This window comes from Piliocolobus tephrosceles, chromosome 2, assembly GCF_002776525.5.
Source record: "Piliocolobus tephrosceles isolate RC106 chromosome 2, ASM277652v3, whole genome shotgun sequence".
NCBI lineage: Eukaryota > Metazoa > Chordata > Mammalia > Primates > Cercopithecidae > Piliocolobus > Piliocolobus tephrosceles.
The window spans coordinates 56,622,874-56,643,707 of record NC_045435.1 but is presented as its reverse complement, the minus strand read 5'-3'; the positions used below and the strand labels follow the sequence as shown (position 1 = coordinate 56,643,707).

The following is a 20,834-nucleotide window of genomic DNA, read 5'->3' as shown; positions in this document are numbered from 1 at the left end:
ATGAGAAAAAAGAAAATCATTGGGTATTTAGGCAAAAACAACGAATTTTCAAGGGGAAAAAAATAGATTATCATCAGGTTTTCAATAGCAATGCTTCATTCCAAAAGAAAAAAATAAAGTATGTGAGCTACTCAAGAAAAATAAATGTGAACCAAAGATTTCATATCCAGAAAAGCTGACTTTAAAGTATAAAGAGCACTAACTGTTATCAACATGCAAAAACTCAGGGCATATTGTTCCCATGGCCACTTCCTGAAGAATCTAGTTGAGAATAAGCTTGATCAATTCAAATGACTACAGAGACATGATCACAGACAGCATTAAACATGTAGTTACTTATAGAACTGAGATTAGTTGAGAGCTAAAATGGAAAGAGTACTCTCTATAATGGACATATGTTTCAATAATACAGAAATCGTACAATATTTTAAAACTAGGGGAGAAACAGCAAAAGCAGATATAAACTTTTCAGATTTTTAAAAACCTATTCTCAGTAATTACACTGGGGATGGTAGCATTAGTATTATTGAGACCATTATGTATATAATCTGGGATAAAATAAATGAGTGATTATGGACTAGTCTATCATCCCCTGTGTTCTTGAACACCAGGATTCCTGCTGTGGGAAAAAGGCGATAGATGTAATACAGAACAGGTTAAATTAAAAATCACAAAACGGAAGTATCAGTGTAAACTGATTTTGGCATTTTATCTCAGTCTGTCCACTGCAGTGGCCTAGAAACCTAATAGCAATGAGCACACCCAGGGCCTAGACAGGGTCCTCGAAATACTATTTCCTACTAAAAGATACTAGAGCTTCTTAAAGAAATGGCTTTAAGGGTGAGGGGTAGGGATGGGAGCAGATCTTGTCATTACAAAAAGCAAAGCTATGAAGCCATGAAGCCATGAAGGACCACCAGGGTCACTGCTAGGACTCAGGACAGCTGCTTAAAGCTGGGGATGGGAATCGGTGATGACAGCAAATGGGCATGTGGTTTCTTTTAGGGCTGATAGATATGTTCTAAAATTTGATTGTGATGATGTAGATAAATTTTTGATACAACCCCAAAATAAGTGAGTTGTATCAACAGTCAGCTTTCTAGTTGTGAAACTGTACTATATAAAAAATATGGAATTGTACACTTAGTATGATGAAACTTATGGTATGTAAATTACATCTCAATAAAGCTGTTGGAAAAAAAGATATGCCCAAACCTTCAAAAGGGATCATGATTTCGGTGTAAAATAAAATAAAATAAAATATGTTTTGTTTTCTTTTCCCCAGAGACAGGGTCTCACTCTGTCAGCCAGCCTGGAGTGGTACTCCAGCCAGCCAGGAGTACCACAGCTTACTGAAACCTCGAGCTCCTGGGCTCAAGTGATCCTCCCACCTCAGTCTCCTAAGTAGCTAGGACTATGGACACATGCTGCCATACCTGGCTAATTTTTTGTATTTTTTGTAGAGATGGGCTCTCTCTCTCTCTTGCCCAGGCTGGTCTTGAACTCCTGGCCTCAAGTGAACATCTGCTTCGGCTTCCCAAAATTTGACTGGGATTATGGGCATGAGCCACCATGCCTGGCCATAAAATATATTTAAATCCATGAGTTCATGAAGACTTTTTTAAATCCAGTGATTACACAAATCTACATTTGTGGTAAAATTGTACAGAACTAAATATATACACAGACACACAAATGAATAATATAAAACTGGTGAAATCAGACGAAAACAAGTGGGTCATATGAATGCTCAATTTTCCAGCTGTGAAACCATACTATAGTTATATAAGATGGTACCATTGGAAGAAACTGGGTGAAAGGTACACCAGATCTCTCCGTATTATTCCTTACAATGCATGAGAATATATAATTATCCGAAGATGAAATATTTAATCAAAAAATACTCTAATTGGTCACCTTTGAAGAACAGTAGGGAACCAAATCATTATCTTAAAAGCTAGTAAAGAATCAAGCATTTATCCTATCTTTCCTGTATGACCTGCAACAATAGTTAAGAAACAGTAGATGAATGGAACTATCTCTTTATGAAAGAATCGCCATTAATAAATGAAAAAGATTAGATTATCACCATCTAATATGGTTTGGCTATGTCCCCATCCAAATCTCATCTTGAATTACAGCTCCCACAATCGCCAACTGTCATGGGAGGGACTCTGTGGGAGGTAACTGAATCATAGGAGCAGGTTTTCCTGTGCTGTTCTGATGATAGTGAATAAGTCTAATGAGATCTGATGGTTTTATAAACGGTAGTTACCCTGCACACACTCTCTTGCCTGCCACCATGTAAAACGTGCCTTTGCTCCTCCTTCACCTTCAGCCATGATTATGAGGCCTCCCCAGTCATGTGGAACTGTGAGTCCATTAAACCTCTTTTTCTTTATAAATTACCTAATCTTGGGTATGTCTTTATTAGCAGCACGAGAAGAGAGTAATACACCATCATACAGCCTCCAATGGATTAATGGATTAGACACTAAGCATCAACAGCCGCTAACTTTGTAAAAAGAAGCAGCACCAGACATCAGGTGCCTCATGGGGAAAGAACCCACCGATTATCTGATGTCTTACTGTGGGGTTCATACCTGAGTCTGATGACACTTGGGGATCCAGCTACTAATTTGCAGGAAATACAGAGGTCAGAGAGAACAGGTGAACAGCACCAGGACAGGGCATTCTGCAAAATCCAGACTGTAAGAAAGTCTCAAGGCTAAATGTCCTAGATTATTCAACAGATAAATCATTGGAGGAAAAACTAGGGGGTAAGGGGAAGCAACGCAATGAAAGGGAAACCTGTAGATTAGAAGAGTCTTAAAAGACTCAAATTTCCTTTAAATTGGCAAGATTAAACTTGAGATGTACACCTGGATAATAATATTATAAAGAAATGCAAACAAGTGTCTACTTTGAGAAGCAGGGGAGTGGCTACTTTAAGGACAAAGAGGGGTGATGATTAGGATGTGGCACCTGGATGGGGCTGCTAGGGCAGGCAGAAAAATCCTAATTCTGGACCTAAGGTGAACCAGGTGTGTTCACCTTAGGATAACTCAGTAAGCTGTACATTTGTGTTGTGTTATTTTCTGTATTTGTCTAATTTTACAAAAAAAAAAAAAAAAGGTTTTTAAAAAAGGAGAATTTATCTCACTTTTATAACCTGTCATAAATAGAATGCAACACTTAAAATAATTACATGAAAATAATATTATTAACTAGCTGCGGTAGCCTGAGGACACTTCCAAGGCCTTTTCTATGTTAAAATGGAGAATAACAAGTGTAGTCAAGTGTTAAGGATATGCTAGCACTCAAGAGTCTTTCTTTTTAACTTAATGAAGTCTTGAAAGACACCTAAAAGGAAAGCGCTTTCTCACTATGTGATTCAGGGAGATCGGAGGCTTGCCTATCTACCACTCAAAATCATCTTCCCTACTGCTTAAATTTACTTCATAGGCCAGCTCACATCTTACTCTTTTGGAGACACTGAGTTACAAAAAAAAAAGGTCTGGTGCAGTGAATGAAGGTAAGTCAGGCCTTATGAGGAGGATGAAAAAAACAAAAACTTTGCTCTCCCTGATCATCAACAGATTTATGTTACTCGTTCAGCCCTTTCTAAATAAGCTTAAAAGGTTTGCTTTTCCATTATAAGCATTTAAGCAAGTGACTGACACTACAACCCAATGACAGCCGCTTGTCCTCATCCTAGTTACAAGCACACACACTTCACCGTGTACTCAACAGGCACCTTCAGAGCCTAGCAATGACCCACCTCTGTCTTCACACCTAATGTGTTCTCAAGTGACAAGAGGCCCTGTGTCTGAAAACCCAAATTACAAATATAAGCACAAACGCCCTCCCTCACTTGAACTCAGTATCTTAAAATGAGGTCCCCTGTCCCAAGTTGCTGGCTCATCAACACTAGCCTAAACTGACCTCAAAGTCCTTTAAAAAAAAAGGTGGGGTGGGGGGGTATCAGATTACATATTAGACTTATAAACTTGTAAGGAGCAAATAAAGCTGTGAATTCGAATGGAACTCAATCACATTTTTCAAACATTTATCTAAAACACATATTAAAAAGTGGCTCGATTCACCTATATACGATCTGAAAACAAGTCTTGTTTTATCTTACCGTTTCCCCCAAGTTTTTCTACATTAGTTTTAAGAGAAAGAAAACATAAGCCAGGACAGTTTAATTTTTCTTGCACTGTTGCTCACAAGAAAGCACAGAGTGAGGCCCACCCATAAAGATGAAGTGCAGACAGGAACTAAAAGGTAACTTGGATTAAAAAGGAAGATAAGGGTTGGATTTCTTTGTCTTCAATGCCTCTAGCTTCATCAGCTTCCCTTGAGTGGGCAGACCCCCGTTTCCTTCCCTCTCTCACCATCTCCTATCTCTTTTGTATTCTCTCCCCTCTTTGTTTTGTGAACACTCAACTTCCCAGCTTACCCTCACTCCATCCCTTGTTCTTATATTTTCAAGAGACATGTAAGCAAGCAAATACTCAAACATACAAAAACCTGCTAAAATGTCTGGAACAAGAATCCCAAGTTCCACTCATCACAAAGGTGCTTGTGGAAGTCTACTCCACTATTTCCATGATGTCTGAGAAAAACACACCTCATCTGCATCCCCTGGATCCTCCATATGAGAGGGTATACCCTGCATGTAAGAACCAGTTCACCACCTCCATTTTTTTATGAATATTCAGAACAAAAGGCTCCTTTCTTGAATGCTACTCTGATCCCATGAATTCAAAAATGTTTAAGGAAACTCTATCTCCACACCAGCACCTGAGGCGATGGAGACTTTAAGAATAGAATTTTAAAATGTTCTCATTGAGCCCTCCATTCTAGAAATGGCTATAAGTAAATGAAACTCAGAAGTGTCTGGAGCCTACTGAGCTCTACCTAGCAACACAGTGTGTTCCTTGGCACATGAGACAGAAGCTCAAGGCAGACCCAGCACTTCCTCAGATACCATCTTGTCCCATTTTCCTTAAGATAAAGCATCCTGGTCCATGGGTCTATTATTTAGGGTCAGGCCTCAGCAGGAGAATGGTTAGGTGTCAGGGGGAGAGGGGTTTGATATATGTGGTTTGGATTTTTCACCGAAACCCTTTTCAATGAGCCTTAGAGAAATACAGGAGTCTATTGAAACATTACTTACTGCCTGTTGAATATTGGTCTTCACTTGCTCACTCAACATGCCTTCAAAGACAAAGGAGTCGCCAAACTTCTCAGCCTATAAGGAAGGTAGGAAATAAAAATCCAGAAAAGGTTGTGGTAATGTGTTTCATGTGTGCCATTTTCTCTCCACACTATTAAAGTTATTCCTTTTGTCCGGTTGAACTTGGGTCTTTCTTATGACTTCCCAGGGGACTCAGAAATATCCTAAAAGTCTCTGGCTTCCTCTTAAAACAAGTTAATGTCACTTACAGAGACCATTTTCATTTAAGACTCACTTAGCTGATAAGAATGCAGACTGAACAAGATTAGTTTTTGAGAACATGACTGTTCCTGAAGGAAATACATTTCCCCAAGTATTACAAATGACTCTGGGAAATAGTATTCTGTACATGTGAGATTACATAATCAAGCTTTGTCCTTTGTCCTGAATCTAGCTAAATGAATAAAATGGCACTGTTTGCTCATATTCTGACACATTCTAGCTCCACTAAGGGGTCAAATGTGCTTACAAATCTCAACTGGCCAATTCAAGCACCAAATGGAAATCTGTATTTTAACGATTTTATTTAACATTAGTGTCTCAAGTCTTCATCCACCTGATTATTTTTGTTGTATGTAACCCTATTCTGAAAATTAGGTCATTTGTCCCTTGGTAACCATGACTCTCCTCCTACATTTCTGAGTGTTCTTATTCATCTCCTAAAATATGTGGGCTCTTGTTTCAGCCACTGAAACACTGTTGCTCCCCAGAGCTCTGCCCTTGGCTCTCTGCACTTCTACTACACCAGTGGCTCTCAGGCTTTGTACAATTGAGATTATGTAATCAGCTGGTTAAAACTATATACTGCTGTTCCCCAACCCCAGAGATTCTGATTCTGGGGCTCTAGGGTGAGGTCAAGGAGTCTGTATGTGTAAATAGCACACAGCTAGTCATTCTAATACAGGTAGCTCAAGAGATACACTTTGAGATACACTGATCGATGCTTGTTGACGGACAACTTCTTTCAATCTCATCAAATTAACTATAGCCAGTACTCCAAATGACTCTCAAATCTCTACCTCTAGTTCTGTCCTGTTCTTACTAGATGAAATTAACTGAGTACTGGATCTTATATTGCAGATCTTACAAGCACCTCCAACTCCTTTTCTGGAGGGGAGGCTACCATCTCTTTTTCACCCCAATCTTCTTCCTGCATTCCCTTGTGACACTGCCATGACTAACTACCTAAGCCATTTATTTATTCAACAAATGTGTATCAAACACCTACCATGTGCCTAGTTTGGGGCTAAATTAGGGAATATAAGGTCAATATCAGATAGCCATGGTCCCTATCCTTATTGTGCTTAAGTGTGGGAGCACAGAAAAAATCAAGAAACAAAGAATGGAAGAAAATAATTATAACTTTACTTCACTTTGTAAGGTAAAGAGTGTCATGAAAAACGTTCTTGAGAAAGTGACACTTAAGCTTAGACGACTCAAGAATGAGAAGGAGCCAGTCATGCATAAGGGGCATAAGCAAGAGAACTGTGAATTCCAAGCAGAGAGAAAATACAGACCAAGCTATTGAGGTGGGAAAGAATGTTGAGTTTTTAAGGAATAGAAACAAAACCAGCAGGGCTAGAACACGGTACACAAGAGGAGCATGATATAAAGTGAAGCTGGAGAGATGGGAAAAGAAGTCTATAGAGTGCCATTAAAAAAATAGAGCATTTGGTCCAAGGCAGTTCTTGGTCCTTTTTGAGCTCCTTGGCACTATGGTGAAGCTTAAGAACCCCCTTCTCAGAATAAAACATTTAAATGCATAAAATAAAATCAATGGTATTATGAAGAAAAGTCACTATATCAAAATATTAATAAACAAATTAGTGCTATAGTATTAAATATGCTCTTCATTAATATATTAAATAAGATCTAGTGGCAGGTCTCATAATTATCATATTTCAAAGTGGGGATAAATGTAGACAATATTTCAAGATCTCTGCAACAACAAAAATATGATTAAAAATGTCTGTGATTTCTACTAGTAACAAAGGCAGAGGTACTGCTACTACTGCTGTGGTTTGTTGTTTGCATCATAATTGAAGGAAATACTACATTTGGGCTCCAGGGTGGTAAATAACCAGATGTATTAGATTGGTGCAAAAGGAATCACGGTCTTTGCCATTAAAAGTAATGACAAAAACCGTAATTACTTTTGTACCAACTTATAACTTTTCCCCATCTATGTTTTTAGATGCCCTAAGTTCTGCTTATTCTATCCAATCTTCATGGAGAACCCTGGTTCTTTAGAAGTCTTCTAACTTAAGTAAACTAATGAGGAACCTGAGCTGAGAGTATCCTGTGAAACCAAAAGGAAAAGGACTTCTGCTTACTATAAATGTGTACAAAAAAGGTTTCTAACCACTTTGTATATATGAAGACATTCCAAAGAAATGTGACAATGCAAAACCAAATTTGAAAGTTGTTTTACTTTAAACATTCACTCTCAAGTTATTCATTTAATAATAATTTACAAAAAGACATTTGGGGCCATAAAGAAAAAAAAAAAGGAACAGGGACTCCACGAACTGAAGACAAGAGTAAAGTGTTTTTGTGAGAGAAAATTGGAAAGCAAATAAAATAAGTGTATTTCAGAAACTGACATAAACATTTATAGACTAGAAAGCCTTCCTCTTCCTATTCCTATTTAGGACAACATCCACTTTCAGAACCTTGCTTTGTGATTCAGTGACCACCAGATAATGTTTGGAACTGCCACAGCACAGTGTGTGTGAGTTGTCAAGGTGTTGAAATAAGGCCACAAAAATGAAAAACTGCACTTCTGCATTTATCACTTAAAAAATATGAGATGCTTCTGGAAAAACCAAACTGCGATTTACTGAGAAGAAAAGTGGTCTTACTTTGCATGCCATCTGTTATCTCAAAAAGCCTTAGTGGTCAGTGGTATTCTCTGACACATTAAGCGTTAACACAATATAGCATAATAGTTACAGCACAGGTTCTGAGGTCACACTGGCCAGGCTGGAATCCCAGCTCTACCACCAACTAGCTGTGTGATGTGGGGCAAATCACTTTTCTAATCCTCAGTATGTCACCTGAAAAATAACCTGCCTCATAGGGTTGTTGTGAGAAATTAAGATGAAATATATACAATAAAATGCTTCACACAGTTCTACCACAGAATGTGGTAAAAGTGGTCAGTCAATCTTAGCTGCTGTTAAAGCATTCTTAAAAGTTCTGGAAAAGAACAAGTTCTCCCTCCTTTCTCCAATCCCATTACCTCTGTCAAATAGCCAGTTGAGTTCACAAACTTCTCAAATTCAGCATTACTGACTTCATAGGCATCCATGTAAAAGGCATCAATAGTAACTCTCCTCGCAGGTGCCTCCCCATCCTGCTTTATCTGAGGATCATCTGTGCCCATGGTAAATACTCCGGCAGGGATGGGGACCATCTACAATGAAAGGTGAAACACAGGAAGTCATGTATCACAACCAAGGTGTACCTGTGTAGGGGTAAAGTTCCTAGCACCCAGTAAGCACTCAATAGTTAGTAAATCTTCACCACAGTAATAACTGTAAAATTAGGAAAAATCTCTCTATACTCCAAAGAAGGTGAATCACAAGTCTCTGAAAAAGAAGTGAAAATTCTTTAGGAAGGTAATCTCCTTAATCAAACCTCTACTGATACAAATCTATACCTGTACTGGAAACAGGTCTGGAATAACAGTCACCAAGCCACTAATGGCTGGAACGCAGAGGTAGGGAGAATATTCAACTTTCCTTTTCTTTTGAAACAGGTTCTCACTCTTTTGACCAGGCTAGGGTACAGTGGCATGATCAGGGCTAACTACAGCATTGACTATTGACTTCCCAGACTCAAGAGATCTCCCCACCTCAGTCTCTCAAATAGCTGGAGTACAGACATGTGCCACCATGACCAGCTAATTTTTTTTTTTTTTTTTTTTTTTTTTTTGAGATGGAGTCTTGCTCTGTCGCCCAGGCTGGAGTGCAGTGGCATGATCATGACTCACTGCAACCTCCACCTCCTGGGTCCAAGTGATTCTCCTGCCTCAGCCTCCTGAGTAGCTGGGATTACAGGCACCCACCATCATGCCCAGCTAATTTTTGTATTTTTAGTAGAGACAGGGTTTCACCAAGTTGGCCAGGCTGGTCTTGACCAAGCCTCAGGTGATCCACCTGCCTCGGCCTCCCAAAGTGCTACAATTACAGGTGTGAGCCACTGCGCCCGATCTAGCTAATTTTTTTTTAAGCCATGGGGTCTCACTATGTTGCCAAGGTTGGTCTCTAACTCCTGGGCTCAAGTGATCCTCCCACCTCGGCCTTCCAAACTGCTGGGATTATGAGCCATCATGCCCAGCCCCACTTTTTTCTTTATACATATTTTATTTGCATATGCTTTTGTTTCTTTTGAATTATTTTTAAAAGCACATGTAAAAATGCAATCTCTATCTTTAAATAACCACTGCATGAATTTTGGCCTTCAACAATCATGAAAAAGGCTTACCTCACTAAAATAGAAAGTTTTAAAGTTTACTAAGGGTAAAGTTTTAAAGTTTACTATGTGTTGTATAATTCCTTATAAAAAACCTAATTGCAATTACTTTGTTCCTATCTACCTTCCCACCTGAACTCTAAACTCCAAGAAGACAGCAACTGGGGCTGCCTTATTCACAGCTCTATTCCCAACACTGAGCACAGGGTCTGAGGATCACACTGAAAATGTTCAGTTAAAAAATGCAGGTCCATGCTCAACATCATGAGTCATTAAGGAAATGCAAATCAAAACTATAATGAGGTTCCACTTCATGATCACTAGCATGGCTATAACAAAAAAGACACAATAACAAGTGTTGATGAGGATGTGAAGAAATTGGAACCCTCATATATAGCTGGTAGGAATGTAAAATAGTTCAGCTGCTTTGGAAAACAGTCTGGCAGTTTCTCAAAAAGCTAAACAAAGAGTTATATGACCCTGCAGTTCTCCTAGGTATATACCCAAGAGAAATAAAAACATATGTCCATGCAAAAACTTGTACAAAAACATCATAGCAGCATTATTCATAATAGTCAAAAAGCAGAAACAATCCAAATGTCTATCAACTGATGAATAAGTAAACAAAATATGGTATATCTATAAAATGGAATAATTCAGACATAAAAAGAAATAAGTACTAGTTCATGCTACAATATGAGTGAACCTTGAAAATACTATACTAAGTGAAAGAATCCAATCACAAAGGGCCACATATTGTATGAATCTATTCATATGAAATGTCCAGAATAGACAAATCCAAAGAGACACAAAATAGATTAGTGGTTGCTAGAGGGAGGCAGGAATGGGGAATGATTGCTAATGGGCATAGGGTTTCTTCTTGAGATGATGAAGTCTTCTGGAATTAGGCAGTGATAGTTGTAACACCTCATAACTATACTAAAAACCTCATAACTATGCTAAAATTGTACATGTTAAAAGAGTGTATTGTATGCTATATGAATTCTATCTCAAGTTTTTTCAAAAACCACAGGCCTTCAACCATACTATCTGTCAGAAATACACTCTGAACAGACATAATGTCTTATTTTCAAATCATTTGAGTGAGTCAATTAATAGACTCCACAGCAGCCTAGGAACTGTCAAGTCCCTCATCTATAAACAAGGGTTCAATATTACAGAATAAAATGGATCATAAGAAACTACTTATAAACAATTATATATCTACAAATTTGATAACCTTGAAAAAAAAGGATAAATTCCTAGAAACATAAAGCCTATCAAGACCAAATCAAGAAAAAGTAGAAAATCTGAATAGACTGTTAACAAATAAGGAAACTGAATAAATAATTTTAAAAATTGGCCAAGTACAGTGGCTCACGCCTGTAATCCCAGGACTTTGGGAGGCTGAAGCAGGTGGATCACCTGAGGTCAAGAGTTTGAGGCCAGCCTGGCCAACATGGCGAAAGCCTGTCTCGACTAAAAATACAAAAAATTAGCCAGGTGTGGTGACACACGCCTGGAATCCCAGCTACTTGGGAGGCTGAGGCAGGAGAATCACTGGAACCCAGGAGGCGGAGGTTGCAGTGAGCCGAGATTGCACCACTGTACTCCAGCCTGGTGACAAAGTGAGACTCCATCTCAAGTAATAATAATAGTAATTTTCCATCAAGAAAAGCCCAGAACCAGATGGCTTCATGGCAGAATTCTAATTTAAAGAAGAACTAATACCAATCCTTCTCAAATTCTTCCAAAAAATTGAAGAAGAGGAAACACTTCCAAACTCATTTTATGATACCAGCATTACACTGATACCAAAGCCAGACAAGAATATATAGAAGAAAAAATATATATATATTTATTTTATTAAAAAAAAAATATATATATATATACACATTAGGGATATTGGCCTGTATATATATGTATATTTATATATATATAAATATATATATAAAATGTATATATATATTTATATATATATATACAGGCCAATATCCCTAATGAACATAGATGCAAACATTCTAACAAAATACTAGCAAAGTGAATTCAACAGCACTTTAAAGGGATCATACGCCAAAATTAAGTGGGGTTTATCCCTAGGATCAAAGGATGGTTCAACATATGCAAACCTAGGTGTCCCTTATCAGATAAATGGATAAAGAAAATGATATATATATATGCATATACATATATTTTATTTATACATTTTAGCCTTAAAAAGAAGAAAACTCGGCCAGGCACGGTAGCTCACGCCTGTAATCTCAGCACTTTGGGAGGCCAAGGCAGTTGGATCACGAGGTCAGGAGATCGAGACCATCCTGGCTAACACAGTGAAACCCCATCTCCACTAAAAATACAAAAAATTAGCGGGGCATGGTGGCGGGCACCTGTAATCCCAGCTACTCAGGAGGCTGAGGCAGGAGAATGGCGTGCACCCCACCCAGGAGGCAGAGCTTGCAGTGAGCAGAGATTGCGCCACTGCACTCCAGTCTGGGTAACAGAGCGAGACTCCCTCTCAAAAAAAAAAAAGAAGAAAATTCTGCCATTTATGACAGCATGGATGAACCTAGCGGACGGTATGCTATGTGAAATGCGCCAAGCACAAAATGACACATACCTTGATGATCTCACTCAAATGTGGAATCTAAAAAAGTTGAACTAATTGAAGTAGAGTGGTGGTTATCAGAGGCTAGGGGAGTGGGGAAGATGGGAAAAAGAAAGATGTTGATCAAACAGTACAAAATTTCAGTTAGACAGAAGAAATAAGCTTTAGTGATGTATTGCACAGAGTGGTGACTATAATAAATAATGCATTATATATTTCACAATTATTAAAAAATAGATTTTTTTTTTTTTTTTGAGACGGAGTCTCACTCTGTCGCCCAGGCTGGAGTGCAGTGGCCGGATCTCAGCTCACTGCAAGCTCCGCCTCCCGGGTTCACGCCATTCTCCTGCCTCAGCCTCCCGAGTAGCTGGGACTACAGGTGCCCGCCATCTCGCCCGGCTAGTTTTTTTTTTTTTTTTTTGTATTTTTAGTAGAGACGGGGTTTCACCGTGTTAGCCAGGATGGTCTCGATCTCCTGACCTCGTGATCCGCCCATCTCGGCCTCCCAAAGTGCTGGGATTACAGGCTTGAGCCACCACGCCCGGCCAAAAAATAGATTTTAAATGTTTTCACCACACACAAAATATATAAGTATGTGAGCTGATGGATTTGTTAATTAGCTTGACTCATTCCACAATGTAAACATATACCAAAACATCACAATGTACCCCACAAATTATTATATAATTATTTGTCAATTAAAAATAAAATTTTAAAAAACAAGGGCTCAAATTAGAAAAGGAAAAAAAGAAGTCAAGGAGAGACAACTAGTTGGAAAAAAAGAGTTGCTTAGCAATAAGGGCAGAAGCATTAGAAAAATAACATCAGAAGAAACAAATTAGGAATCCACAATCATTGATTCTACTTTCTATTTCTACTGACTTTCCTTGTTAGTGGTTGCTTTGATTCTATGCATGCATTTCCCAATAAAAATGGTGCTGTTTTCATCTATGATAAATTAGTAATAAATGTGTTTTTGTTTGTCCAATGTATTACAGCTATCCCAAGAAATCAACCTTGACTACTCGCATCCCCTACACCCGACATTACACAGGCCACCTAGTCTCACTCGATCTCCTAAATATGTATCTCTCTAATCTCTCCCTCTTTTCTATCCCCAGATAACTGCAGAAGTCTTGTAATTGATGTTCCTGTCTTCAGTCCCCTTTCACATCCCCACTTGCTTCTAAGTCATCTATTCTGTGTTTTCATCTTCCCTAGAACCTAGGTTCTTTGGGGACCAGAAATGAATCTTTCATTTCTATATCCCCAGTGCCTAGCATGGTACATGGTCCACAGTAGACACAAAAAATCTTTACTAATTGAATGAGATCATGACTGTAATCAGGAATTTATCATTTGAATTATGCATAATTATAAAAATGCTATTTAATTTTTAATAGTTCTAGACATGCATAACATGTCAACATCACAGTGAAACCTGTTTAACAGATGCAGGTCAAGGACTGAACTGTTTGTCCATTATTCTCACTATAAGTGCTGGGACACAAGATAGCGCAGTCCTAAGAGGAGAAATCAGCAGTTTAAGCAGCTCTACAAAGAAGTAGAAAAATTGAAGACATCAGACAAAAGTTTCAAGAGCAGTCTTAAAATGATTAAGAGGCTCTAATAAGAGATTTCATAAAAGACTTAAATAAAAAGCTTTCCTGTGGCAAAAACTTCCTGTTATGAGAACAGTTGTTCATCCCTCAGCTCAAAGGCCCACAGGAAGCTGTGCCCATTGTACCTAATGAACTTTTACAATTATCTAACTTTTCTCATCTTCTTCTCCCTCAAGGTGAGTACCAACAATGCTAATGCAATCACGACTTCCACTGTGGACTTCTGGCTGAATTTTTCTTTTTTTCCTTCTTTCATTAACCATCAGAGATAGCCAGTGCTGAATAAGCCAAGTTTCCATTCTGGAGACTATAGATAAAAATAGCCTGGATCACTCTGAGTGGATCATAATTTTTCATTTATACTCATGAAATAAAGTTTTCTGTCCTACAAATGTCAAATGTCATTCAAGTGAAAACCAGAGTATCAAGTGTCTCACTCTGTAGGATCCTAAGCCACATAAAAAGGACCATTTTAGTCAACTCTTCATTGAAGGTCCAAATTCAAAGAATCCATATCTCCTCCAATCTGAAGGTGAGATAAACCCCTCCCCGCCACACCACAGCTTCTGCCACTGCCACTCAAGCCAGAAGTGTAAGTGAAGTCAAGAATGACTCTATTATTCATTAGAATAACAGAACCATATGTGGGCTACACAGTTAGGCCACGTGCAGTGGGCACTGCTATTTTGGTCCATCCAGCACCCACTCCCTCTACTTCTTGTAAAATACTGAAGTTCCTTTCCAAAACCATTTCTTAAGCTTTCTAAGTGGCCCAGGGGTACTGGATAACTCTATCCTACTTCCCACCACCCACCAAGCCTGGCCAACCACAGCATTCTTTTGATCACAGAGATGTAATCAGGGATAGGCCCAAGACTCAATCAAAGTTCATCTTTGAACTTTTGCTGGAGCTACCAGGAAAGAACTTTTTCTCTTCTCGTTATCTTATCAGTAGTAGAAGGGACATTACCTGACAATGGAGCAGAAGAGCCAAGAGATAGCCAAAGAGAAAGGCCTTGGAGATGCTGCCTGAAACCCTGTATCTAGGTGTGTCTGGGGCCATATTTACTCTTGAACTTCCCAACTAGGAGAGCTATAAATGTTCCCTCCAGTTTTTTCCTGCTTAAGCCAGTCTTGTCTTTTTTTCACTTGCTAATAAGTGATTTTTGTCTTGTACACAAAGATGAAATAAGATCATACATAACTTTTTTGTGTAACTTCTCCTTTTCCTTCTTTCCTCTCCTCAGCCCTGACATTAAAAGCTAAAGGCTCTTGTTTTGAGTCCCTTCAAATAAAATAAAATAAAATAAATAAAATAAAATAAAATAAAACAAAATAAAATAAGCTAAAGGCTCATGAGAAAGCTGGGTGAATAAGAGAAGCATTCTCTCTGGATCTGTCCACAAACCTCTGCCTTATCTATCTATACAGGGCTTATCTATCTATACCATTCTGTCACCCTCCTGCCTCTACAGACAGACACTAATCATAGATGAAATGACATTCAAAGTTTCTTGCAGTTCTCAGCTATATGATTCTATTAAGCCGCAGTTGCCTCACTGTAAAGTGGGAGACGATCTCTCTCACAGGATTCTTAGGAGGATGAATAGGACAAAAGAATACTTTACAAATGTTTCTTGAAAAAGTATGTGACCTTCTTTATTCCCAAGGCAGTTTCTCAATATTGTATCCACCATAAAAGGAAAGAGGTCATTCAAGAAATTATTACAGAATGCCTAAAATGTACAAGGCACATGGAGGATATAGAGATTAAAATATCTAAAAATGCTTCCAATGTAGAATATCAGACAACTACAAAACTAGCACTACATTAGGGCCGGGCACAGTGGCTCACGCCTGTAATCCCAGCACTTCGGGAGGCCAAGGCAGGTGGATCACAAAGTCAAGAGATCGAGACCATCCTGGCCAACATGGTAAAACCCCATCTCAACTAAAAATTCAAAAATTTGCCGGGCGTGGTGGCGGATGCCTGTAGTCCCAGCTACTCAGGAGGCTGAGGCAGGAGAATCACTTGAACCCAGGAGGCAGAGGTTGCAATGAGCCGAGATTGTGCCACTGCACTCCAGCTTGGGCGACAGAGCAAGACTCCGTCTCAAAAACAAAACAAAACAAAACATAAAAAAAACACTAGCACTATATTAAAGAAAATATACAAGCTGTCAACAAACAACAACAAAATAAGCTATGGGAAGTGAGAGGATAGAAAAACTACTTCTTTGTAGGAGGTGGAAAGGTTTCATGGAAGAGATGGCATTCGATTGTGCCTGGATGCCCAGGGAAGCATTACCAGTCAGAAACCTCCTCAGACAGGAAATTAAGACTGACTTTATCCATATGTACAGACATGCCACCTACAATCTTAGCATCCGATGATCCTAAATGCCTTTCAAATAACTCTTCTAAAAGATAAAAGCAGACTAAAACATTTTGCTTCCTTGTTACACAATCATTAGCCATGCAGAAAACTGTTAAGATAATTTTCTCAATGAGAATTGTATTTATAAACCAGAGGGAATACACATCAAATTTTTAAATGTCTATATTGTTTCCCAGACAATTCTAATTGCCATAACTTTCCAGTGAAACTGAAAATTTCTTGAGGGCAAAGCCCAGTGTTATTTCTCTGTGTCCCTCACCTTGCCACACACTCATTGTATGAATACACAAAAACAAAAAGACTTACCGAAAAAGTGTTACATTAAAAAGTGTGAACATGGCCGGGCGCCGTGGCTCAAGCCTGTAATCCCAGCACTTTGGGAGGCCAAGACGGGCGGATCACGAGGTCAGGAGTTCGAGACCATCCTGGTTAACACGGTGAAACACCGTCTCTACTAAAAAATACAAAAAGCTAGCCGGGCGAGGTGGCTGGTGCCTGTAGTCCCAGCTACTCGGGAGGCTGAGGCAGCAGAATGGCGTAAACCCGGGAGGCGGAGCTTGCAGTAAGCTGAGATCCGGCCACTGCACTCCAGCCCGGGCAACAGAGCGAGACTCCGTCTCAGAAAAAAAAAAAAAAAAAAAAAAAAAAGTGTGAACATGTCACTCCCAGATCTTAAATCACTTATGTTTCCCAGCACACACCGTGCATTTCCACAATGTGCTATGTGTTGATACTATTCTCCTTCTTGGAATGTCCTTGAATCTGAAATTCCATTCCCAGCTCCTAAAAATATTTCCTCCAAGGCCTAGCTCAAATGTGACCTTTTCTTTGAGGCACTACTTGACTTGTCCATGAGGAATGAATTCTTTATTCCTCTCCAGGTACTCTGGACATATTCCTCCTATAGTATTCTCACTATAGAAAAATGATGTTTATGTGTGTGTGTGTGAGAGAGTGAGAGAGAGAGAGAGAGAGAAACACCTACCAGAGTGTAAATGCCATGTGGGTAGTGTATGGGTCTTTTTCTGTATGCACAGCACATAGGATGAATCTTATATAACAAGTGTTATACAGTAATGTACCAAATAAACATTTGTTGAATTAAACCAAATAAACAGAAAACAAAGAGGAAAAAAAAAAAGCAGAACCACCACTATGATCATTTACTTCTCCTGAAATATTGGAGTTCCTGAATTTGGAATAAATGGCAAAGTGTCAGAATTAGAGAAAAGTCATCTGCACACGAACTAAGGCATTTGAAACCAAGGAAAACAGAGAGATTAAGAACTGTCTCCTATGACATCATTGTCTTGACAACAAGACTACTTCAGGTTCAGTCATTAGGTTGTGCCCTTGAAGGCTTGAAGGTATATTCTCATCAACCACTAATTTGTTAATAAATTGAGATGCCCCTAAACAGTGTAGAAAGCAGACTATAAGAACTAGCCAAAGATGACTCATATAGCATCAATCAAGACACAAAACCACTCTATAGGGATGAAAAACGTACATCTTGTAAACATAATCCAAAAGATTCTAGCATCCACACCCATTCTGGAACCCATAGGAAAATAGAATGCTTAAAAATGAGAAATGTTCAGGGCTTGCCAGAGGAATCTAGACAAAATTATGAGACAGACCAATGCATATATGCAAATGAGATGGCTCCCTATTAAAAAACAGATAAACAGATGTAAGCATTTCTCCTTAGAAAGAGGGAGAGATTGGCCGGGCGCGGTGGGACACGTCTGTAATCCCAGCACTTTGGGAGGCCGATGCAGGCAGATCACGAGGTCAGGAGATTGAGACCATTCGGGCCAACATGGTGAAACCCCATCTCTATTAAAAATACAAAAATTAGCTGGGCATGGTTGCTTGTGCCTGTAATCCCAGCTACTTGGGAGGCTGAGGCAGGAAGGAGAATCGTTTGAACCCAGGAGGTGGAGGCTGCAGTGAGCGGAGATGGCGCCACTGCACTCCAGCCTGGCGACAGAGCGAGACTCCTTCTGAAAAAAAAAAAAAAAAAGAAAGAAAGAGGGAGAGGTTGATTATCAATTATCAGGCAAGTTAGAGAGGAATTAAAATCAAGTATGGCCAATACACACTAAAACAGTAATTAGGAGTCTTCAACACACAGAAGATAAACAATGCATGCTCCAAGGGGTAACAGAAAAAAAATTGAAGACCCAAAATTATACAGGATGGAAAAACAATGAGAAGCCCATGTATCAACCTCCTACACTCTACACCTGAGAGACTAAATCATGGTCCTGACCCTATCACCCTCACAGTCCAAGTGGAGAGAGACATCAGCAGAAAAACATCTTTAATAATTGTTATGTCAGAGTAAACACATACTACTGAGGCAGGATATGAAAATACTGAAGGAGAGAGAAAGAGAGGAGGTCAGGTAAAACCTGCTATGGATGTTACCTCTCACCGAAGTCCTAAATACTGGTCAGGATTAACCCAAAGAAAAGAAAAATGGAATGGGAAAAGGATAGGGTCCGCTAAGTAAACAAGAAGGAGCACTAGTTTAAGAGTCAGAACACCTGACTTCTAGTTCCATAAATTGTTTCGACAACACACCAACATGCAAAATACCGGGCAGACAGAATGAAGTAATAGTTTGTTGTTTGTTTGTTTGTTTTTTTCCGAGATGGAGTCTTGCTCTGTCTCCCAGGCTGGAGTGTAGTGGCACGACCTCGGCTCACTGCAACCTCTGCCTCCCAGGTTCAAGCAATTATCCTGCCTGCCTCAGCCTCCCGAGTAGCTGGGATTACAGGCGCCCGCCACCGCGTCCGGCTAATTTTTGTATTTTTAGTAGAGATGGGGTTTCACCATGTTGGCCAGGCTGGTCTCGAACCCCTGACCTCGTGATCCGCCCGCCTCGGCCTCCCAAAGTGCTGGGATTACAGGCATGTGAGCCACCGCGCCCGGTCAGTAAGTTATTTATATATCCCGGCACCTAACACATACAGGCGCTAAGCAAGACACAGATAAATAATAGTAATAAAACAACTACAGTTTGCTTAGTCCTTCCTATGTGCTAAAGTGCTAAGAATAGCAGGATAAACAATACAAGCCCTTGTCCTCAAGCAGAGTGTACTCGAGGAGACTACAGATAAGTATACAACCCTGTTGAAGATACTGAGACCCAGGATCCCAATTTATTGCGTTAATAAGAGAGGAAATGGTGATTTAAGCCATAATTTGATTGACTTAAAATTCTGAGACCCTCATCAAGAGAATAGGTTGCAGGGAGGAAGAAATAGGGGATAAAGAAGTAACAATAACCCTCAAACCAAACTCCCTAATGGTCAATTAAACGGAGTCTGCGGGTGAGGCACAGAGAAGGAACTCCTTATATGGGATCAGTAGGTGCTCGATTTGGGGTGTGGTTATAACCTTTACTTCCCTTCCTACTAGTCCCTTGCTTTGCCTACTCCAACCCGGTCCAGTAACCCAGCAGCCCCCACCCGTCTTGGAGGAATCGATGGAGCACCTTTGAGTGCGCTAGCGGCCGCTCTCCGGGTACGGGGCCCGGAGCGTTAGCCTCCCGCGAGTATCGGTGAGTGGCTCCCGAACTGCCATAGACGCCAGGCCGCTGGGGCGTGCCGCAGCCGCAAGAACCCGCAAGGGACCCCGCGCCCGCATTGGTCCCGGCCTCCTCGTTCCCTGCCGCTCCACACAGCAGCGAGAGCAGCAGCAGCAAGAGGACGCGACCCGGCTCAGTGTAGCGTCCACAAACCAGCCCTAGTGCGGGCGCAGCCATGTTGTCCCGCGAGCCATGTGACCCGGTGGGTCACGTGGCTGAGCCCTCCTTAAAGGGGCAGAATGTTAAGCTGACACAAAGTGGCCAGGAGAGTTGTTCTTCACTTTTAATTAGGTTCTTTTTTGGCGCTCCTGCTTGCCTGTGCTGACGTCAAAACGCAGCAAAACACAAAACTTAAGGCCTTCTACAGACCGTGCACCCCTTTATGATTTCTTGGTTGAAAAATGACAACCAAATTTGTTGGGCATTTGCTAAGTGACAGAGTACTATGCTAAGCACTTCACTTTTTAAAATCTCATTTCATCCTCACAAAGACCCTGTAATATTGTGTTCACAGAACAGTAAAGTGACTTGCCCAAGATCATGACAAATAAATATCAAAAGCAAGATTTAAATGCAGGGAATCTAACTTTAAACCCTGAGTTTTAACCATTATCTTGTACTGCAGACAATTAAATAAGTTCCTCCTAACAAGAAATAGAGAGGAAGATGAACGTGTGTAAGGATACTTTACCAAGGGATAAGGAAATCCAGACTGTGAGATATGCAAAACAATGGTTCTCAAAGTGTCCTTCCTGAGTACAGTATTGGCATCACCTGGGAAAGTGTTAGAAATGCAATATGGAGGTGGGGCATGGTGGCTCACACCTGCAATCCCAGCACTTTGGGAGGCCCAGGCGGGCAGATCATGAGGTCAGGAGATCAAGATCATCCTT

General features: G+C 39.9%; 1 protein-coding gene across 2 annotated transcripts in view; it reads right to left on the bottom strand.

The window, feature by feature from the left end:
• SUMF1 (sulfatase modifying factor 1) overlaps nt 1–20,155 on the bottom strand; it is a 107,107-nt gene extending 86,952 nt beyond the window's left edge. For both annotated transcript variants that reach the window (XM_023218591.1, XM_023218590.2), the window contains exons 1-3: nt 19,849–20,155; nt 8,484–8,657; nt 5,183–5,257 (exon numbers count right to left, since the gene is read on the bottom strand). In XM_023218591.1, coding sequence (XP_023074359.1) covers nt 5,183–5,257; nt 8,484–8,657; nt 19,849–20,118 — 519 coding nt within the window. In that variant the 5' untranslated portion in view covers nt 20,119–20,155. The remainder of the gene's footprint in view (nt 1–5,182; nt 5,258–8,483; nt 8,658–19,848) is intronic.
• Between the last annotated feature and the right edge of the window lie 679 nt (nt 20,156–20,834).